The following is a 16,483-nucleotide window of genomic DNA, read 5'->3' as shown; positions in this document are numbered from 1 at the left end:
CAAAGCATGGGTAGGACAGGGCAGCCAGGAGTGACAGAGACATAGTCTTGTGGAAGCCCAAATTTAGACAGGCTTAATCTGCAGGGAATCTGGTCCTTGGGCCCAGTATATGTCTGTCAATGCCATTATCTAGAACTTGTTCCTCAAGGCAGCTGAAGAGATTCACGTCAGACAGCATCTAGATGTCAGTAGCTAAATCCACAGATTGGAGAAAATGTTAACTGTTTTAAGCCAAAATTACTGCAAGTGTGACCACAGCAAGACCAGAGTTTAGATTTCCAATCCAAACATCACTGAAATCACTTGATTCTCTGCCACAAGTCCCTCTTATGGACTTAACAGCACTGCTACACACAAAATAGAATCATCTGAACCTCCACATACTCCTGGTGAATCAAAGACCTAATAAATCTTTTGCCAGCAACTTTTGCTCTCCCCTTCTTTTCAGAGTATGAAATCTGTGAATGCATCACTGGGATTTAATTATTGCACATGTTTGTAAATTAAATAACCACAGCAGATGATAGTGCAGATGGACAGAGCAGGCTCATGGGCCTGGATTAGTTTTAGGCTGATGTTTCATTTCCAAATATAATGAGGATCTGGCTTCCAATTTAACCATTCTAAATTCAGACAAAGGTTTTCATGAGGTATCAGTCCTTACTCGCAATAGTATTTGCCAAAATAAGAGAGAATATCTCTTCTATTTCTGGGCCTAACCAAGGCAAAATATATTATAAATATATATCCTGATCTTGTCTTTGAATGGAAACACCCCATAGAGCTGGGCACTGAAAAAATTGGCACAACTTTCAATTTAGTCTAATTTCCAGATACATTTTGAGAGTTCATTTCCCCCTTGCTAAATAATCCTTCAGTTTTCTCCTGCTAAAAATATACCTAAACAGAGAAAAAGTGTAAGCAGCATTGTAGAAGGCAACAGGGGGAGACCTCATGCGCAAATATTTCATGCACAAGGATTTCTGTTCTATTCTCATCTCAAGCGAGGGGTCAAACTGTGTTCACCCCTGTTTACATCAACATGAGGCGAAGCTGCAGCTGATGTGGAGGACTATTCGGACGCTTCAGGAAAAGAAGTGTCTCCTCTTTTTAAGAGGAGAGAGGCAAAAACGGTTTGGTAAATCCTGGATTTGGTACATCTGAAAGAAGGCTGTGATTTGTGGTGATTTTTGCAGACAATTAATGCCCTAGAATGTCCTTTACACTGAGGGACAGCGTTTGAACAAGAAGAAATTGATTCAGACTAGCCACAGCTTACATTAGACTGGAAATTGGAGCTTGAGGTCACGACAGTAATCAGCATGTGGAATGGGAATGAGCTGGAGCAGATGGGAAAAAATACCCACGCTTTCAGACAGAGCTTGATAGGAACAGAGAAAGGACTATATGATGTGGTATCTACACAGGTGGGAGAATGGATCTGATAGTTCAAGCAGTCCCTTCCTACCTCATTACCCTAAACCTCATGTAATTTGTGTGTACCTTTTGAGAAGCTGAAAGGGAACAGTTGCTGTTTATGATGATCTGGATGAATGGAGAGCAAAGGAATGTGGTTTTGTTGTTTTGGCTCAGAGCTGCCACATAAAGAGGGTAAACGGCAGAGGCTGGGGCTGGGACTCGGCTCCTGCCAGCACTTGCAGGCAGGCTGAGTCAGGAAGAGCAATCTCATGTTTTTAGCTAAGCAGACAGAGGTGACCCCGCAGAGGCATGCCATGGGAGCCTCCAGGGACCCAGCTAGCGTGGGACCTGCACGTCCAGCTCAGCGCTGGGGAGAAGGCCTGAGGCTGAACGATGCAGACCAGAGCCCTAGATTATGGGAGCGAGGTGCCCAGGAACAGAGCAGGGTTAAAGGAGATGTATGTTTGTGTCTGTGCAAAGCTGACTGCGCACCACTGCTACTGCGGGTGCCTCATGGCCACCTAATGTGCAAGCTAAATTTGGGAAGCCCTCCTTTAGCTTGTAATGGATCTACCCTGCACCCCATGGGACAGTATTTCTCTGTTCTTCCCAGAAAGTGTTGTGAAGATTGCATAGAATATATAGTATAGATACAGTTATGTACACCTGTATTCATAGAATAGAATCACAGAATGCCTTAGGTTGGAAGGGACCTTTAAAGGCCACCTAGTCTAACGCCCCTGCAGTAAGCAGGAACACCTTTAACTAGATGGGATTGCTCAGACCTTCTCCAAGCCTGATCTCGAATGTCTCCAGGGATGGGGCCTCCACCACCTCTCTAGGCAACCCATTCCAGTGCCTCGCCACCCTCATAGGTGATGGCCACCCCCATTTTTAACAGGATGAGACCCAGAAAGTGTTGTGCAAGAGACCAGTCTTTTGGTAAATGCTATTACTATAAATTTTGCTAGTTTAATCTAGAGGGTATGGGTGTTACTGACACTTGTTGGCATAATCAGAACAACAGATCCAGCTCTGAAGTGCTGTTTAGTGCCGCAGAAGTGGAATCCAATGTGCCAAGTCTGGAAAGCTGAGATGTGCTTGCCAAGCAAAGCTAGCGCCATGCAAGCGCAGCCTTACAACACACCCCCACGTGCTTTGCCGCAATAACCATCAAGACTTTCCCATGCAGGGCAGCAGCAGAACCACAATGTGGGGGTGCATGCTGGGGTGCTTAAACCAGCCTGTTACTGGTCGCAGGCGCTGTGCTGGGGCACTCGCTCCCAGGTGCAGTATCACACCTGCACGGCTGCAATGGCAGTGCAGAGGAGCCACCTGCACCGTAGGGATGCGCAGGCTCTGCAAGCCTTGCCGGCAGCAAGGGTACAGGCCGATAAGGGCCTTCAGGGTGCTATGAGGGACGAGAAGGTTGGGGCTGCAGTCCTCTGCGTGAGGAACTCCCCCCGGCACTTGAGGAGAGCTGGCCCCTTCCCTCAGGGGAAGGCGGGCTCGGGGCGCAGGCGCGGTGCGTTGCGTCGCGCTGTCGAGCGGTCACGTGGCTGAGGTCAGCTGAGCGGTGGCGGAAGCAGCCGGCGGGTCTGGGGGTGGCGGTGGCGGTGGCGGCCATGGCGTCCATTCTGGACGAGTATGAAGATTCCTTGTACCGCTCCGCCTCCGTGCAGCAAAGCCGCGCCAGCGTGGGCATCCCGCATTCCGGTAGGTGCCCGGGCCGGCCCCTGGGGGCAGCGCGGCGCTGTGGTTCTAGCCGGGCCCATGGCACGTCGTGCCTCCCGTAGCGGAGGCCTAGGCCCAGTGCTCGCCTGGCTGGGGGCCTGCTCCCGCCGTTAGCCCCTCGGCGGGGGCTCCTGTGTGTGGGAGTCTTCCTGCCGGGGGGGCAGGGCAGGGTGTCAGCGCGTTACTTGGGGGCGGGATGGGGAGTAGGGTGCGGCAGGCTGCGGGAACGCTTGCACTGAGAGGTGTGTTGCAGCCTGTGTGGCATGGTGCTCAGCTGCGTTTCATTTTACCATCGTTTACTGTGTGAGATGGTTTGATGTAGGGTCATCTTAGCAAAGCTGAGATGCTGGTTACCTGTGGGAGGGCTTCATAAGACCATACCCCCTTGTGCCATGGAGTGTTGGAAACACGTGTACGTGAAGGGACGTGTCTTTATAGTCACAAATTATAACCACACCTCAGCAGTATTCAGTTCAGAGCAGTGGTAGTTGTCTGGGACCATCTCATCAGTTTATTTTTTTTAGTTTTTCCCCCCCTCTCTGAAGAACCCAACTGTTAGAGCCACAGCATTCAGGCCGTGTGCACAGTCACTCTTGTGCGTGGTTACTTTCCTAACTGAGGGGTAGTTTACCAAAGGCTTCATTGTTTGAAGTGCTTCCTTTAGGCTAGCTACATGATGACAAAAGTTACTGCTGAAGAAGGTTGCTAAGAAGGCAGTCTGTATTGTTATTAAATGCTTCTGTCAACGTCTGTGAAGCTTTGGTGTCCTGCACTATTCAGGAAGGTGTGCAATCAGTGTGATGACCAGTCAGCTGTTTCTTGCATGTGAGAGAAAGCAAACAAATGGGAGGTATTTCCCAGGATAAAGGTTTATTAGGTTCAATAATTGTTCCCTATTAGATGCAACCTCATAACATTTTGCGTGTGGAGGAGAAATACAGGTTACGAGAGGATGGTGTTCTCCTGGGTGCTGTTGTGGTAGTACCAGCTGCTACACAGATCTGGCATTTTTGGGTCACTGAGATGTGAAATGCATGGATACGCTCTTTCCCCTTTGAGGAAACCAGGTTGTGAGGTTTATTCTATATGTTGTAAAGAACTGATGAATTATACTGTGTTGAGAAGGGCAGCCAGGCTGGTGAAGGGGCTGGAGAGCAAAACTTATGAGGAGTGGCTGAGGGAGCTGGGGGTGTTTAGCCTGGAGAAGAGGAGGCTGAGGGGGGACCTTATTGCTACCTACAATTACCTGACAGGAGGGTGTTGAGAGGTGGGTGTTGGTCTCTTCACCCAAGTGACAGGTGATAGGACAAGGGGAAATGGCACAAAGCTGTGCCAGGGCAGGTTCAGATTAGACATTAGGAAAAAGTTCTTCATGGAAAGAGTTATTAGGCACTGGAACAGGCTGCCCAGGGAGGGGTTTGAGTCACCAACCCTGGATGTGTTTAAAAGATGGGCAGATGATGTGCTCAGGGATATGGTTTAGTAGAGGATGGGTACCTAGGGATTCTCTGTGATTCTGTGTATACTACTGGGTATAAATACGCAGGCAGGATTACTCGGAGTCTAGGTACTGACGTGGATACATACCCTGTGTTTGTTTCAATGTGCATAGTTATTTTGTTGTGGAATGTTAGATAAAGAGTGAGTGTCCTGAATAGGTGTTGTGCAAAACGGTGTTGGGACAAACTGTGTTACCAAAAATAAATTTTCAAGGACTCAGCTTTTCTTCCTGACTGCTGCAACACTGTCTTCAGTCATGCCTGTCTTACAGTTGAGAAATCCGCCTGTTTGCTGAGGATTGCTGACAAAGGACATTTTGGAAACTGCTTAATTGCAAAGCCACAACCTAATCAGGATTTTAATTATTTTTAATTCAGACAGCAGTGATGATTTTGAACAAAGTTTAGGCTGGTAGAAGTTGTAGGCAGTCTGAAGTCTAAGCAAATTGATTTCAGAAAAAAGATGTAAGCTAACTATTTAGTTAACCTCCTTAAAGCAGTCCCAAAGGTTAGGTTGGAAATTCTGGAAGAGGTTAAAACTTAGTCCTCTGCTTCATTAGTCATTCCCTGTGCTTGTTAAACTGCAGGTGCTGTTTCTCAAAGGTCTAGGTAACCAAGCTATGACTGTTGCCAACCTAAAGTACTACAGTTTCAGCATGAAAAGGCCTACGTTGATCCTCTAGACTTAGATGATGTTGGTGAGCTTAACTCTTTGAAGAGATTGAAAGCTCTAAGGGAAAAGGGAGATTTGTCTAGAAATCAGGGTGGGAAATGCTGCAGTAGAATCTCTCCTGAACAGAAATGGTCCATTGGGGCCAGGATGAAATTCTTGAAAAGAAAAGAAATTCTTTTCAATTCTTGGTATAAAATAGACATCTCACAGAATCACAGAACTGTAGAGGTTGAAAGGGACCTCCAGAGACCATCGAGTCCAACCCCCCTGCCAAAGCAGGTTCCATAGGACAGGTTGCACAGGGAGACATCCAGACGGGTCTTGAATATCTCCAGAGATGGAGACTCCACACCCCCCCAGGCAGCCTGTCCCAGGGCTCTGTCACCCTCACTGTGAAATGTTCTTCTGTGTATTGTATATGTATCTCCTCTGTATAGAGAACTGTAAGCTAAATAAGTGCATCCTTCTGTTATGGATGGTAGCTAAAATCCTTATGTTCATGTTGATGTTCCTACAGTTGTTATAATTTTAATGAACACAGTCCTAAAGAGTCCCAAATGCTGGAATCCAATCCACTGGTTTGAATTATGACTGAATAAACCCCAAATAAACAAAAACCAAACAAACAGCTCATCCTAACTCAAAACTCCTACATGTATGTGGGTGGTAGTTCTTCCTTTTCCTTCCTGTGTGTGGGTTTCCTTGTTGTCTATCAGTCTTGTTTTGCTCATTGGCAACCTGAAAAATACTCAAGATTGCCTAAATGAATGTGACTTGGTCATCTGTTGCTATGTGGGTTTTTCCCATCAGAGTAATCCTTCCTTTTCATATGTGTAAGGATGTGTTTATGTTTGTTGGTTAGCTGGGACATCCTGTGAATCTGTGGTTTGGAAGTTTTGTCTTCAAGCTTTGAACTGCGATTTGTACCAGAAAATTTAAGCCATGGCATTGCAGTTCCTTAATCTGAAATGAAGAATATCTGTTTTGCCTAACTGGGAAGAATTGGAAGGAACATGTGTTTGCCTAAGTGGGGAATGTTTAAGATATGGATCAGTGTGTAAGAAAACATGTGCTGAGCAAAAGGCTGCCTACCCAGACTGTGCTTGCTTTGTCTGTTCCTCCATGTACATCTTTGCTCGAAAACAAGAATCCTTTAAAGATCCCACAGCTGGTCTGGTGACAGAGGCAAAGAGGAGGCACAAGTGGAGTAGGTAATTTAAGGATTTGTAGTGCTGGCGGGCTGCTTTCCACTATTACACTAACCTTTTCAGCACCAAAATGGCTGAAATTAGATTTTTCAGGATAATTTGGGGGATATTATAGGTACTTAGTGTGCTTTGAAATGGTGCTGTAATTCCCAGGCTTAGAGAGTGTCAGGCCTGTGCTCCTTAGGATGGAAGCAGTCTGTTTTCTGAGATGCAATTCCAGGTTTCTTTTCACTGTAAGTTTACATCCTTCTAGCTGGCTGCATCGACCATGAATGGCCATAACTTGCTATAGCTCTTTTGGGTTGTAATCTTCCTGTCCAGGGTAACTGCTGCATGGATCTGCTTGCTTAAGAAATCCTTCACTCACATGTGGAGAGAGGCAGCTGGGTTAACCTGGCAATGTGTCAATCTGTCTTGCTTTTTAGCTTGACGTAGTGTGGTCAGACTGAGATCCTCTGCTATTTTCTTTGTCAGAGGGTTATGTAAGGCTTTGTGCTTATGGGAAAACTTATCTCATGGGACAAATGTGGGTGAAACTTTGTGATAAGATCTGTTTGTGGATGTACGTGTGTTCCAGGATTTTGCTAATGAGTATCATCTCTTGGCTTCAGTTTTATATGAACGCTGCCTTATTTTGCAGTTCACTGGCATATGGCGTAGCCCAGTATGTTAGGGAGTGTTCTGCTTCTCCAGAGCTTGACACTGGTGGAGTTAGGGTTGAGTGCCAACAAGGCAGATATTGTGGGATGCTGTCAAAGACCACCCAACCAGGATGAAGAAGCAGAATAAATAGTCTGTAAGCAGCTGGGAGAAGTCTTGTGATCACTAGCCCTTGTTCTCATGGGGGACTTCAACATGCCAGTCATCTGCTGGAAATAAAATGCAGCTGATAAGAAACAGCCCAGGGGGTTCCTGGAGCGTGTGGAAGGTAACTTCCCGCCACAGCCGGTGGGTGAGCTAACTAGGGACGGTGCCCCACCAGACCTGTTGTTCATGAACAGAGAAGGACTGTGGGTGATGTGACAGTTGGACACTGTCTTGGGCACAGAGATCATGAAATGGTAAAGCTTTTGATTCTCAGAGAAGTAAGGATGGGTGGTCACCAGAACGGTTTTCTTGGACTTCTGGAGGACAGACTTAGGCCTGTTTAGGAGCCTGGTTGACAGAGTACCATGGAGGGCAGTCCTTGGAGGATAAAGGATTTCAGAAAGGCTGGACAGTCTTTGAGAAGGAAATGTTGAAGGTGTCAGGCAATCTCCATGTGCCAAGAGATGAACCGGCAGGGAAGAAAACTGGCATGGCTGAACAGATAGCTTTGTCTGGAACTCAGGAAATAAAAGGAGACTTCATGGCCTTTGGAAGAAGGGGCAGGCAACTCAGGAGGGTTGAGGGTGTTGTGAGGTTATGCAGGGAGAAAATTAGAAGCCAAAGCCCATCTTAAATTTATTCTGGCTACTGCCATAAAATGCAATTAAAATTGTTTCTATAAATGCATTAGCAACAAAAGGAGGGCTAAGAAGAGCTTCCATCCTTTATTGGATGTGGGAGAGAAACAGTGACAGAGGGTGAAGAAAAGGCTGAGGTACTTAATGGCTTCTTTGCCTCAGGCTTTAATAGTAGGACTAGTTGTTCTTTAGGTACCCAGCCCCCTGAGCAGGAAGACAGGGATGTGGAGCAGAATCCAAGGAGAATGGTTAGCAACCTGTTACACCACTTAGACACACAAGTCTGTGGGGCTGGATGGAAAGCACCCAAGGGTACTGAGGGAGCCTTTAGGAATGCTCACCAAGCCACTTTCCAGCATTTACCAGCAGTCCTGGCTAACTGGGAAGGCTCCAGTTGACGGGAAGTTAGCAAATATGACACCCATCTGCACGGTGATCTGGGGAGCTACAGGCCTGTCAGCCTGACAGGGAATGCTATGGAGCAGGTCATTTTGAGTGACATCACATGGCATGTACAGGACATCTGGGTGATCAGGCTCAGCCAGCATGGGTTTATGCAAGGCGGGTCCTGCTTGGCTGACCTGCTCTTCTTCTATGACAAGGTGAACAGATTAATGAATGAGGGAAAGGCTATGGATGTTGTCTCCCTGGACTTTAGTTAAGCCTTTGACACCGTTTCCCACAGCGTTTTGTGGAGAAACTGGCTGCTCGTGGCTTGGACAGGCCTACTCTTTGCTGGGTGAAAAGGTGGCTCGATGGCCAGGCCCAAAGGCTTGTTGTGAACGGAGGTAAATCTAGCTGGTGACTGGTCACGAGGTCTCTGTGCTGGGGCCAGTGCTGTTTAATATCTTTATCAGTGACCTGGATGAAGGGGTTGAGTGTGCCCTCAGTAATTTTGCAGACAACACAAAGTTATGTGGAAGTGTTGGTCTGCTTGAGGGTAGGAAGGCTCTACAGAGGGATCTGGACAGTCTGGATCAGTGGGCTGAAGTCAATTGTATCAGGCTCAACAAGGCTGAGTGAGTCCTGCACATGAGTCATAACAACCCCCTGCAACACTAGCAGTTAGGGTAAGAGTGTCTGGAAAGCTGTCTGGTGGAAAGGGACCTGGGGCTGTTGGTCAAAAGCTGTCTGAACATGAGCCAGCAGTGTGCCCAGGTGGTTGAGAAGGCCAATAGCATCCTGGCTTGTCTCAGAAACAGTGTGGCCAGCGGGACTAAGGAAGCCATCATCCACCTGGAGAAAACAAGGCTCAGCGAAGACCTCATCGCTCTCCACAACTACCTGAAAGGAGGTTGTGGCCGGATGGATGTTGGTTTCTTCTCCCAAGTAACAAATGATAAGACAAGAGGACCTTCAAGTTGTGCCAGGGGAGGTTTAGATTGGATTTTAGGATTAACCAAAAGGGTCATCAAGCATTGGAACAGGCTGCCCAGGGAGGTAGTTTGAGTCACCATCCCTGGAGGTGTTTAGAAGATGTGTAGATGTGATGCCCAGGGACATGGTTTAGTAGTGGAGTTGGCAGTGCTAGGCTTACGGTTGGACTTGGTGATCTTGAAGGCCCTTTCCAACCTGAATGATTCTATGGTATTTGGGCTCTTTTGCAGTTTTTTGCTTCCTCATAGAAAGACCATGAAGAGTGCTGTCCTTATGTAGGAATAGAACGTTACGGTCTCTGCAAGTCCTCTGGTTTTGGGTGCAGGTGTATACATGTTGTTAATGAAAACTAAATCTGACGTGCTGCTTCTCTGTGCTGCCACATGGTGTTACAGGTTCAACTGTCCTAGAAGTTGCAGCTTGTTGACTGCTTGCCCACTGCTGGGCTTTTTTGCCTTTCTTGTAGCCAACAGAATGAGTTTCAGAGTTTGAACTTGTGCTTTGCCCATCTGCACTGGAGATTTTTTAAAAAGTAACAGGTTTCTAATATTTATTTATTAACATTTACGCAGAACTGTCACTTCTCTCAAGTCACACTTCTCCATTCTCTGCCTTTCCCACCTAGATCTCCTCTACAAGCAATACCTCAACAGGCCTTCCTATGGATGTCACATTTCCCAAGTTGGTTTGGGCTAAACCGACCAGCTGAATTCTTACTTAGTCACATGAACTTAGTCACATACTCTGGTTGTACACACTCCCTTTTTCAGTTTATTGATTTGTAAAGTTTGCTTGCTTGGGCTTCAGGCACAGTATGTGTCCTGTAGGGTGGCCATATCTCATCAAACTTCAACCCTTAACTCTAGTGTTAACTTAATTGGGCATTTCTTATAATTCAGGCGTGGTTTTTGAAAGGATCTGATTATTAGGTTAGTCTGGCTCCATCTTGGGATTTACCATGAAACAGTAGGCCAATCTGAATGGGTTTGGCACAGGAAGCAATTCATGCCAAGTTTTGAGCATTGATTCAGCAGTCACCAGGTCTTGGTTATTGTTTTGGTTCTAATGAGCAGCTCACATGTCTTCCAGCAACAACTGGAAGGTTACAATTTGGATAGTGTTATGGTTGGTGGGCAGGGTTATTATGGTAAAAGCATCATTGTGACCTCCAACTGTGTTCTGTGCAGCAAATAATCCAACAGACTTCTCTGTCTGCTATGTGGATACAACAAAACCCCAACATGGCTTTAAAAATAACTTTTTCTTGTAAATGATGGATGTCAGGTATGGTATCTCACTCAATTCCAACATGGAATAAGAAAGAAATATACTGCAATTAATGCCTCAGTGATCTCCTGTGTAGCTTGTATGAGAGTGTCAAACCAGAGCCCCTCTTTGTGTCTTAAGTAATATAGCCATTCTTTCCTGACTTAAACTGCTAACCAAGGAAAACAAATTACTTTGTGATTCTAATCATCATTTTCAGGTTTTTATGCGATTTCTGTGACGTTTTTGAAGTTTTCCCTGGAAATCGGTATCCTTTCAAATTAATGCTTGTGAGAAGACAGTAAAGTGTACTACTGCTTTTCTTTCCTGATATCTATCTATCTATCTATCTATCTATCTATCTGAGTGCTGCACTCTGTGGTCATGCTGTAAGGAGCACACTCCCTTTCCAGTAAAACTCAGAGCAGCGGAAGATCATTCTAGTGTTGTAACTCATTTTTTATTATAGTGGGGTGGGGTGGTTGTGGGGCTTTGTTTTACTTTTTGGGTTTGTTTGTTTTTTTCCCAGGATATGTGAATGCTCGACTGGAGAAGGAAACACCAATATTTAACAAGCAAAGGATTGATTTTGCTCCTCCAGAGAAAATTAACAGTTTAGTGGTCTCCTCTAACCAGCTGTGTATGAGCCTTGGCAAAGACACCCTTCTCAGGTAATGCTGCCAGAGCCTGAAGCTATTGTATGTTTTCCCCACCTTTTGTTTTCTTAAATACCTAGAGAATTTATAAACTGGGTGAAGAAGCCGTGAGCCCGATGTGTAAAACGGTAAGCAATTATGCCTGTATGAACTCCTGTTGGAAGCATGCTTTCTCTTTGCAGGATTGATCTTGGGAAGCCAGATGAACCTAATCAGGTGGAGCTGGGACGCAAAGATGAAGCCAAAGTCTACAAGATGTTTTTGGACCACACAGGTGAGGCAGCAGACTATGTATATTTATTTACAGGCAGTGGTTGGAAGCAGATGCAGTTGCATGTACGTAACAAGTGTTGGCAGAGGAGTTCTTTGTGCTCTGTGAATCAGGAGGCCAGGTGGTTCTTCTGTGGGCAGGACTCTGTTGCCCAGGGGCCCTGCCCACTGATTTGCCCCTGTGCTATTAGAAAGACACTGGCTTGTTGTGTGTCTGTTGTTTCTTTTGAACTCGCTGAAGTCAACACACATGATAAGGCTGTTCTGAGAAATGCTGCTAAAGCCAATAAAAGGAAATCTTTGCAGGCACCCTATGCTGTATTTATTTAGATAAGAAGTTTTTAAAAGGACTGTAAAACATCTGCAGCTCGTTGTAGCCTTGGCTGATTAAAAAGAACCAATGCAACCCACAACAAAACTTTGGAAAGAGATGCTTGTATCTGTCACCAACTGCTGGGGATAGGAGAGAATTCTGGGAACTGTTTGTCCCTAAAATATTTATTGAAATGGAAGAATACCTTCTTGCTGAAGCATCTGTGACTAGTGATTTAAGTTTACAGCATATGGACTATCGTTCTGTTCCAGCATGGAAATTCCCCACATTCCTATGAATGCCTGGAAAAGTCTTGGATTAAGGATGTTGATATGGGAGTTTATCAAATGTGAGGATTTAGAAGCCTCAGGAATTTGGCTTGCTTAGGCATGGTCTTAATTTGTTCTCTCCTTCTCCTTCCTATACCCCTCTCCTGTTGGCAGGCTCTCATCTCCTGATTGCTCTGAACACCAGTGAATGCCTTTACCTGAACAGAAGTGTTCAGAAAGTGCGAGCGCTATCCCGCTGGAAAGGCCACTTGATTGAAAGCGTAGGCTGGAACAAATTCCTTGGTTCAGAGACCAACACTGGGCCCATCCTGGTGGGCACAGCCCAGGGACAGATCTATGAGGCTGAAATCTCTGTCAGTGAAGGCAGCCTCTTCAGCACTAATCCGGACCAGTATTTCCGACAGGTCTACACACTGGAGGAGGAATCAGGACCTGCCCCAGTCTGCTGCCTGGAGATTGAACGAGGGTTAGAAGGGAAATTTTTTATTATAGCCACCACTCGAAAGAGGCTCTTCCAGTTTGTTGGCAAAGTACCTGAAGGGACAGAGCAGCAAGGCTTCAGTTCCATATTTGCTCTGCATGCTGACCATTTGCCCAGCTTCCGCGAGTTTCCAGCCAGCTTCGGTTTCAGTGAGATAGCCTTTTACACCCCAAAACTGCGCTCCAACCCACGTTCCTTTGCCTGGATGATGGGAAATGGTGTTTTATATGGTACGCTGGATTACAGCCGTCCTGATTCAATTTTGAGTGATGAACGGGTCTGGGTTTATCCTTCTGATATTGACATAACTGTGAACAAGCCAATATCTATTGTACTTACCCAGTTCCACTTCCTGTTGCTGCTGCCTGATCGGGTGAAGGCTGTATGCACTCTGAACGGGCAGGTTGTTTTTCAAGATCTGTTCCTGGAGAAATTTGGCTTATTGACACGTATGATCAAAGATCCCACGGTCCAGCAGATCTGGATCCACACTGAGAAAGTTGTCTTCCGCTACCACGTCCAGCGGGAATCTAGAGATGTGTGGAAAATGTATATGAATATGAACAAATTTGATTTAGCCAAAGAGTATTGTAAAGACCGTCCGGAATGCCTAGATATTGTCCTTGCAAAAGAGGCAGAGCACTGCTTCCAAAACAAGAGGTATCTAGACAGTGCCAAATGTTACGCGCTGACCCAGAACTACTTTGAGGAAATTGCCCTCAAGTTCATTGAAGCCAAGCAAGAAGAGGCCCTGATGGAGTTCCTGATTAAGAAGCTGAGCAACCTAAAGCCTTCTGAGAAAACACAGACTACTTTACTGACCACATGGTTAACAGAGCTGTACCTGAACTGGCTGGGTATATTGGAAGGAGATCCCTCGCAACGAAATCTCTACCTAGATACGCGGGAGAAGTTCCGCACCTTCCTCAGCAGCCCTAAAAACAAAGACTGTCTGTTTAATAACCGAGCATCCATTTATGAGCTGTTGGCAAGCCATGGGGACACAGAGCACATGGTTTACTTTGCAGTCATCATGCAGGACTACGAGCGTGTGGTAGCTCACCACTGCCAGCACGATGAGTATGATGAAGCTCTAAATGTGCTGTCCAGGCACAGAGACGAGAAGCTGTTCTACAAGTTCTCTCCAGTCCTCATCCAGCACATTCCCAAGAAGGTAGTTGATGCTTGGATTTCTATGGGCTCTAGGCTGGATGCGAGGAACCTCATTCCAGCCCTTGTTAACTACAGCCAGAGTGCCAGCACCCAGCAGATCAATGAAGCCATCAGATACATGGAGTTCTGTGTCTATCAGTTGGAGGAAACCCAGCAAGCCATTCACAACTACCTGTTGTCTCTTTACGCTTTGTGTCGGCCGGACTCGCTGCTGTCATACCTGGAGCAGGCAGGAACAAACCCAAACAGGATCCACTATGACCTGAAGTACGCACTGCGCCTGTGTGCGGAGCATGGGCACCACCGTGCATGTGTCCATATTTACAAAGTGATGGAATTGTATGAGGAGGCTGTGGATCTCGCCTTGCAGGTATGGGTGTGCCTGTGCATGTGTGCCATGATGTGGAAAGGAGTGTAGTTTGGTCAAGTTACCTTGAACAACTAAGCATTGAGAGGAACTGGACAGACTCATTGGTCCAGGAGCTGTGCAGCTAACTCAAGGAAGAAAGACCCATCCCTGTTCACATACTCCTGTGCTTTTGCAGTTGTTTTAAGTAGACAGCTGATTGTGATGAGCCATAATTGAGGGTAGAGGCATGGAAAGTACACAGGGGACTACTGTCTGTCTTAAGCTCAGACTCTAACATCAATTACCTTTAACATATCTGCATTTGTGCAAGGCTTGTAGAGCTATTTTTCAAGATTCTAATTGCTTGTTATTCCTACCTATGATAATTATCTCAGAAGAATGCCTTTATCAGTTAGTCCAACCTTCAGGAATCAGTTGGCATTGGTATGTGTTTGCTGAAATGTGTTACTAGCAAAGGTACTGTAACATGGGTTTACCCTTATACAGTGCTGGGCTTTGCTGTTTTCTGATGGGTAGCAAGCAGATCTTCAGGGAGGAATACTGCTGGAGAGGTGTTTGACATAACAAGGAGCAGGCCAGTACTGCAGCTCTAGGCAATGAGATGGCAATAGAAGCCTGCTTTTGATGCCTCCTATAACAGACAGCAGAGTTTGAAGTCGAAGAGGGAAGCTTAACTCTCTTTCTGTCCAACTCCTTTTCTGTCCAACTTCTAGGTGGATGTTGATCTTGCCAAGTCCTGTGCAGATCTGCCTGAAGATGACGAGGAACTCCGAAAGAAGCTTTGGTTGAAGATTGCTCGGCATGTTGTTCAGGAGGAGAAGGATGTCAAGAAGGCCATGGCCTGCCTCTCCAGCTGTGCCCTGCTCAAGATTGAAGACGTCCTGCCGTTCTTTCCAGACTTTGTCACTATTGACCATTTCAAGGAAGCAATCTGTAACTCCCTGGAGGACTACAATAAGCACATTGAGGAGCTGAAAAGGGAGATGGAGGAAGCCACACAGAGTGCCAAGAGAATCCGAGAGGACATCCAGGAAATGAGAAATAAGTATGGCTCTGTGGAGCCTCAGGAAAAATGTGCTGCATGTGATTTTCCACTTCTAAACCGCCCTTTTTACCTCTTCCTGTGTGGTCACATGTTTCACTATGACTGTCTCCTCCAAGCAGTTTTCCCAAACCTTCCTGCCTATAAGCAGGCAAAACTTGAAGATCTTCAGAAGAAGCTGGCAGCTACCAGTCAGCCTTCCAAGACCCACCATCGTCCCAAGGATGCAGATACCATTAGCTTGGGGAAGGGGCAGCAGAGCCGGGAGCAGATCAAAGCTGACATTGATGATATTGTGGCAGCTGAATGTGTGTACTGTGGTGAGCTGATGATCCGGTCCATTGACAAGCCTTTTATTGACCCCCAAAAGTATGAAGAGGAGATGCAAAGCTGGCTGTAGTCTTGCAAATCTGTAACTCTCAGTGCACCAGAGAGGTTTTCTTCAAAGCTTGTGACACATAACGTGGTGGGAATATAGCCTCCAGAAGCAGGAACACCGAGGCTTTTCTGGAACTCTAAGGAAGGAGTAGTGGGGTCTTGTTTTCAGGATTACAGGAACTAGTCTTGAAAAATGGGGAGAAATAGCTGTGGCTGTCTAAGAATTTGGACAGTAGTGAAATCTAACCTACTGGAATATACTAGCAGATGTCTGCTACCTGCAGTTCTTCTGAGATTGTTGGTGTGAAGCTAATGGAGTGCCTTGCCCAGGAGGAATTGGGAACAGCCTGTGATTTGTCTTCCCTGTTGTACGGTATTTGTTGTGGTGAAGACAAGCTTAAAGGGAAAAGTAGTGAAGGACACTAAGCAGTCTAGTCATCACTCATCACTTCAAAAGCTAGAATTGCCTTCTGTTTCTTTTTTGCTAAGAGTCTGTAACCATGTACACGGAAAGAACACGAAAGGACAGATGATCTTGCATATCTGTTTTGTAAACATCATGCTACAGATACTCATGTTTCTACCCAATGCAACATAAAAATGTGTATAATTCTCGAGCCGGAGTGTCTCATAATACACTTGAGTTATTTGCCTGGAATCCAAGGTGTATAATTTTCTTTCCCACAAGCCCAAATGTTTGAGTTTTCTCTAGGTATTGTTTCTGGGAGTACTTCCTAGCCTGTCCACCCTTTCCTCCCTCTCTCCATTCTATTTCTACTATGACCACCTTGGTATAGTGATCTTGGCTTTGTCTTCCCTCCACACTGAAATTGATGTAGTAAGGTTTCAGTGGATACTTTGCATGCAGGAGCGCAGCCCACTTGTTCTG

The 16,483-nt window shown here is 46.0% G+C and overlaps 1 protein-coding gene across 1 annotated transcript; it reads left to right on the top strand.

Annotated features, from left to right (window-relative positions):
- Positions 1-3,044: 3,044 nt before the first annotated feature.
- VPS18 (VPS18 core subunit of CORVET and HOPS complexes) lies at positions 3,045-16,245 on the top strand (the record flags this gene model as incomplete). Its single annotated transcript, XM_084263454.1, has 5 exons — positions 3,045-3,135; positions 11,151-11,292; positions 11,460-11,551; positions 12,304-14,174; positions 14,888-16,245. The coding sequence occupies 5 exons, from the start codon at positions 3,045-3,047 to the stop codon at positions 15,614-15,616; spliced, it is 2,925 nt and encodes a 974-aa protein (XP_084119580.1). The 3' UTR covers positions 15,617-16,245.
- Positions 16,246-16,483: the final 238 nt, after the last annotated feature.

The sequence above is a fragment of the Gallinula chloropus genome (assembly GCF_964237585.1).
Source record: "Gallinula chloropus genome assembly, chromosome: 4".
Lineage (NCBI taxonomy): Eukaryota > Metazoa > Chordata > Aves > Gruiformes > Rallidae > Gallinula > Gallinula chloropus.
Note: the sequence above shows the minus strand (reverse complement) of the source record. Positions and strands in the feature narration are given on the sequence as shown.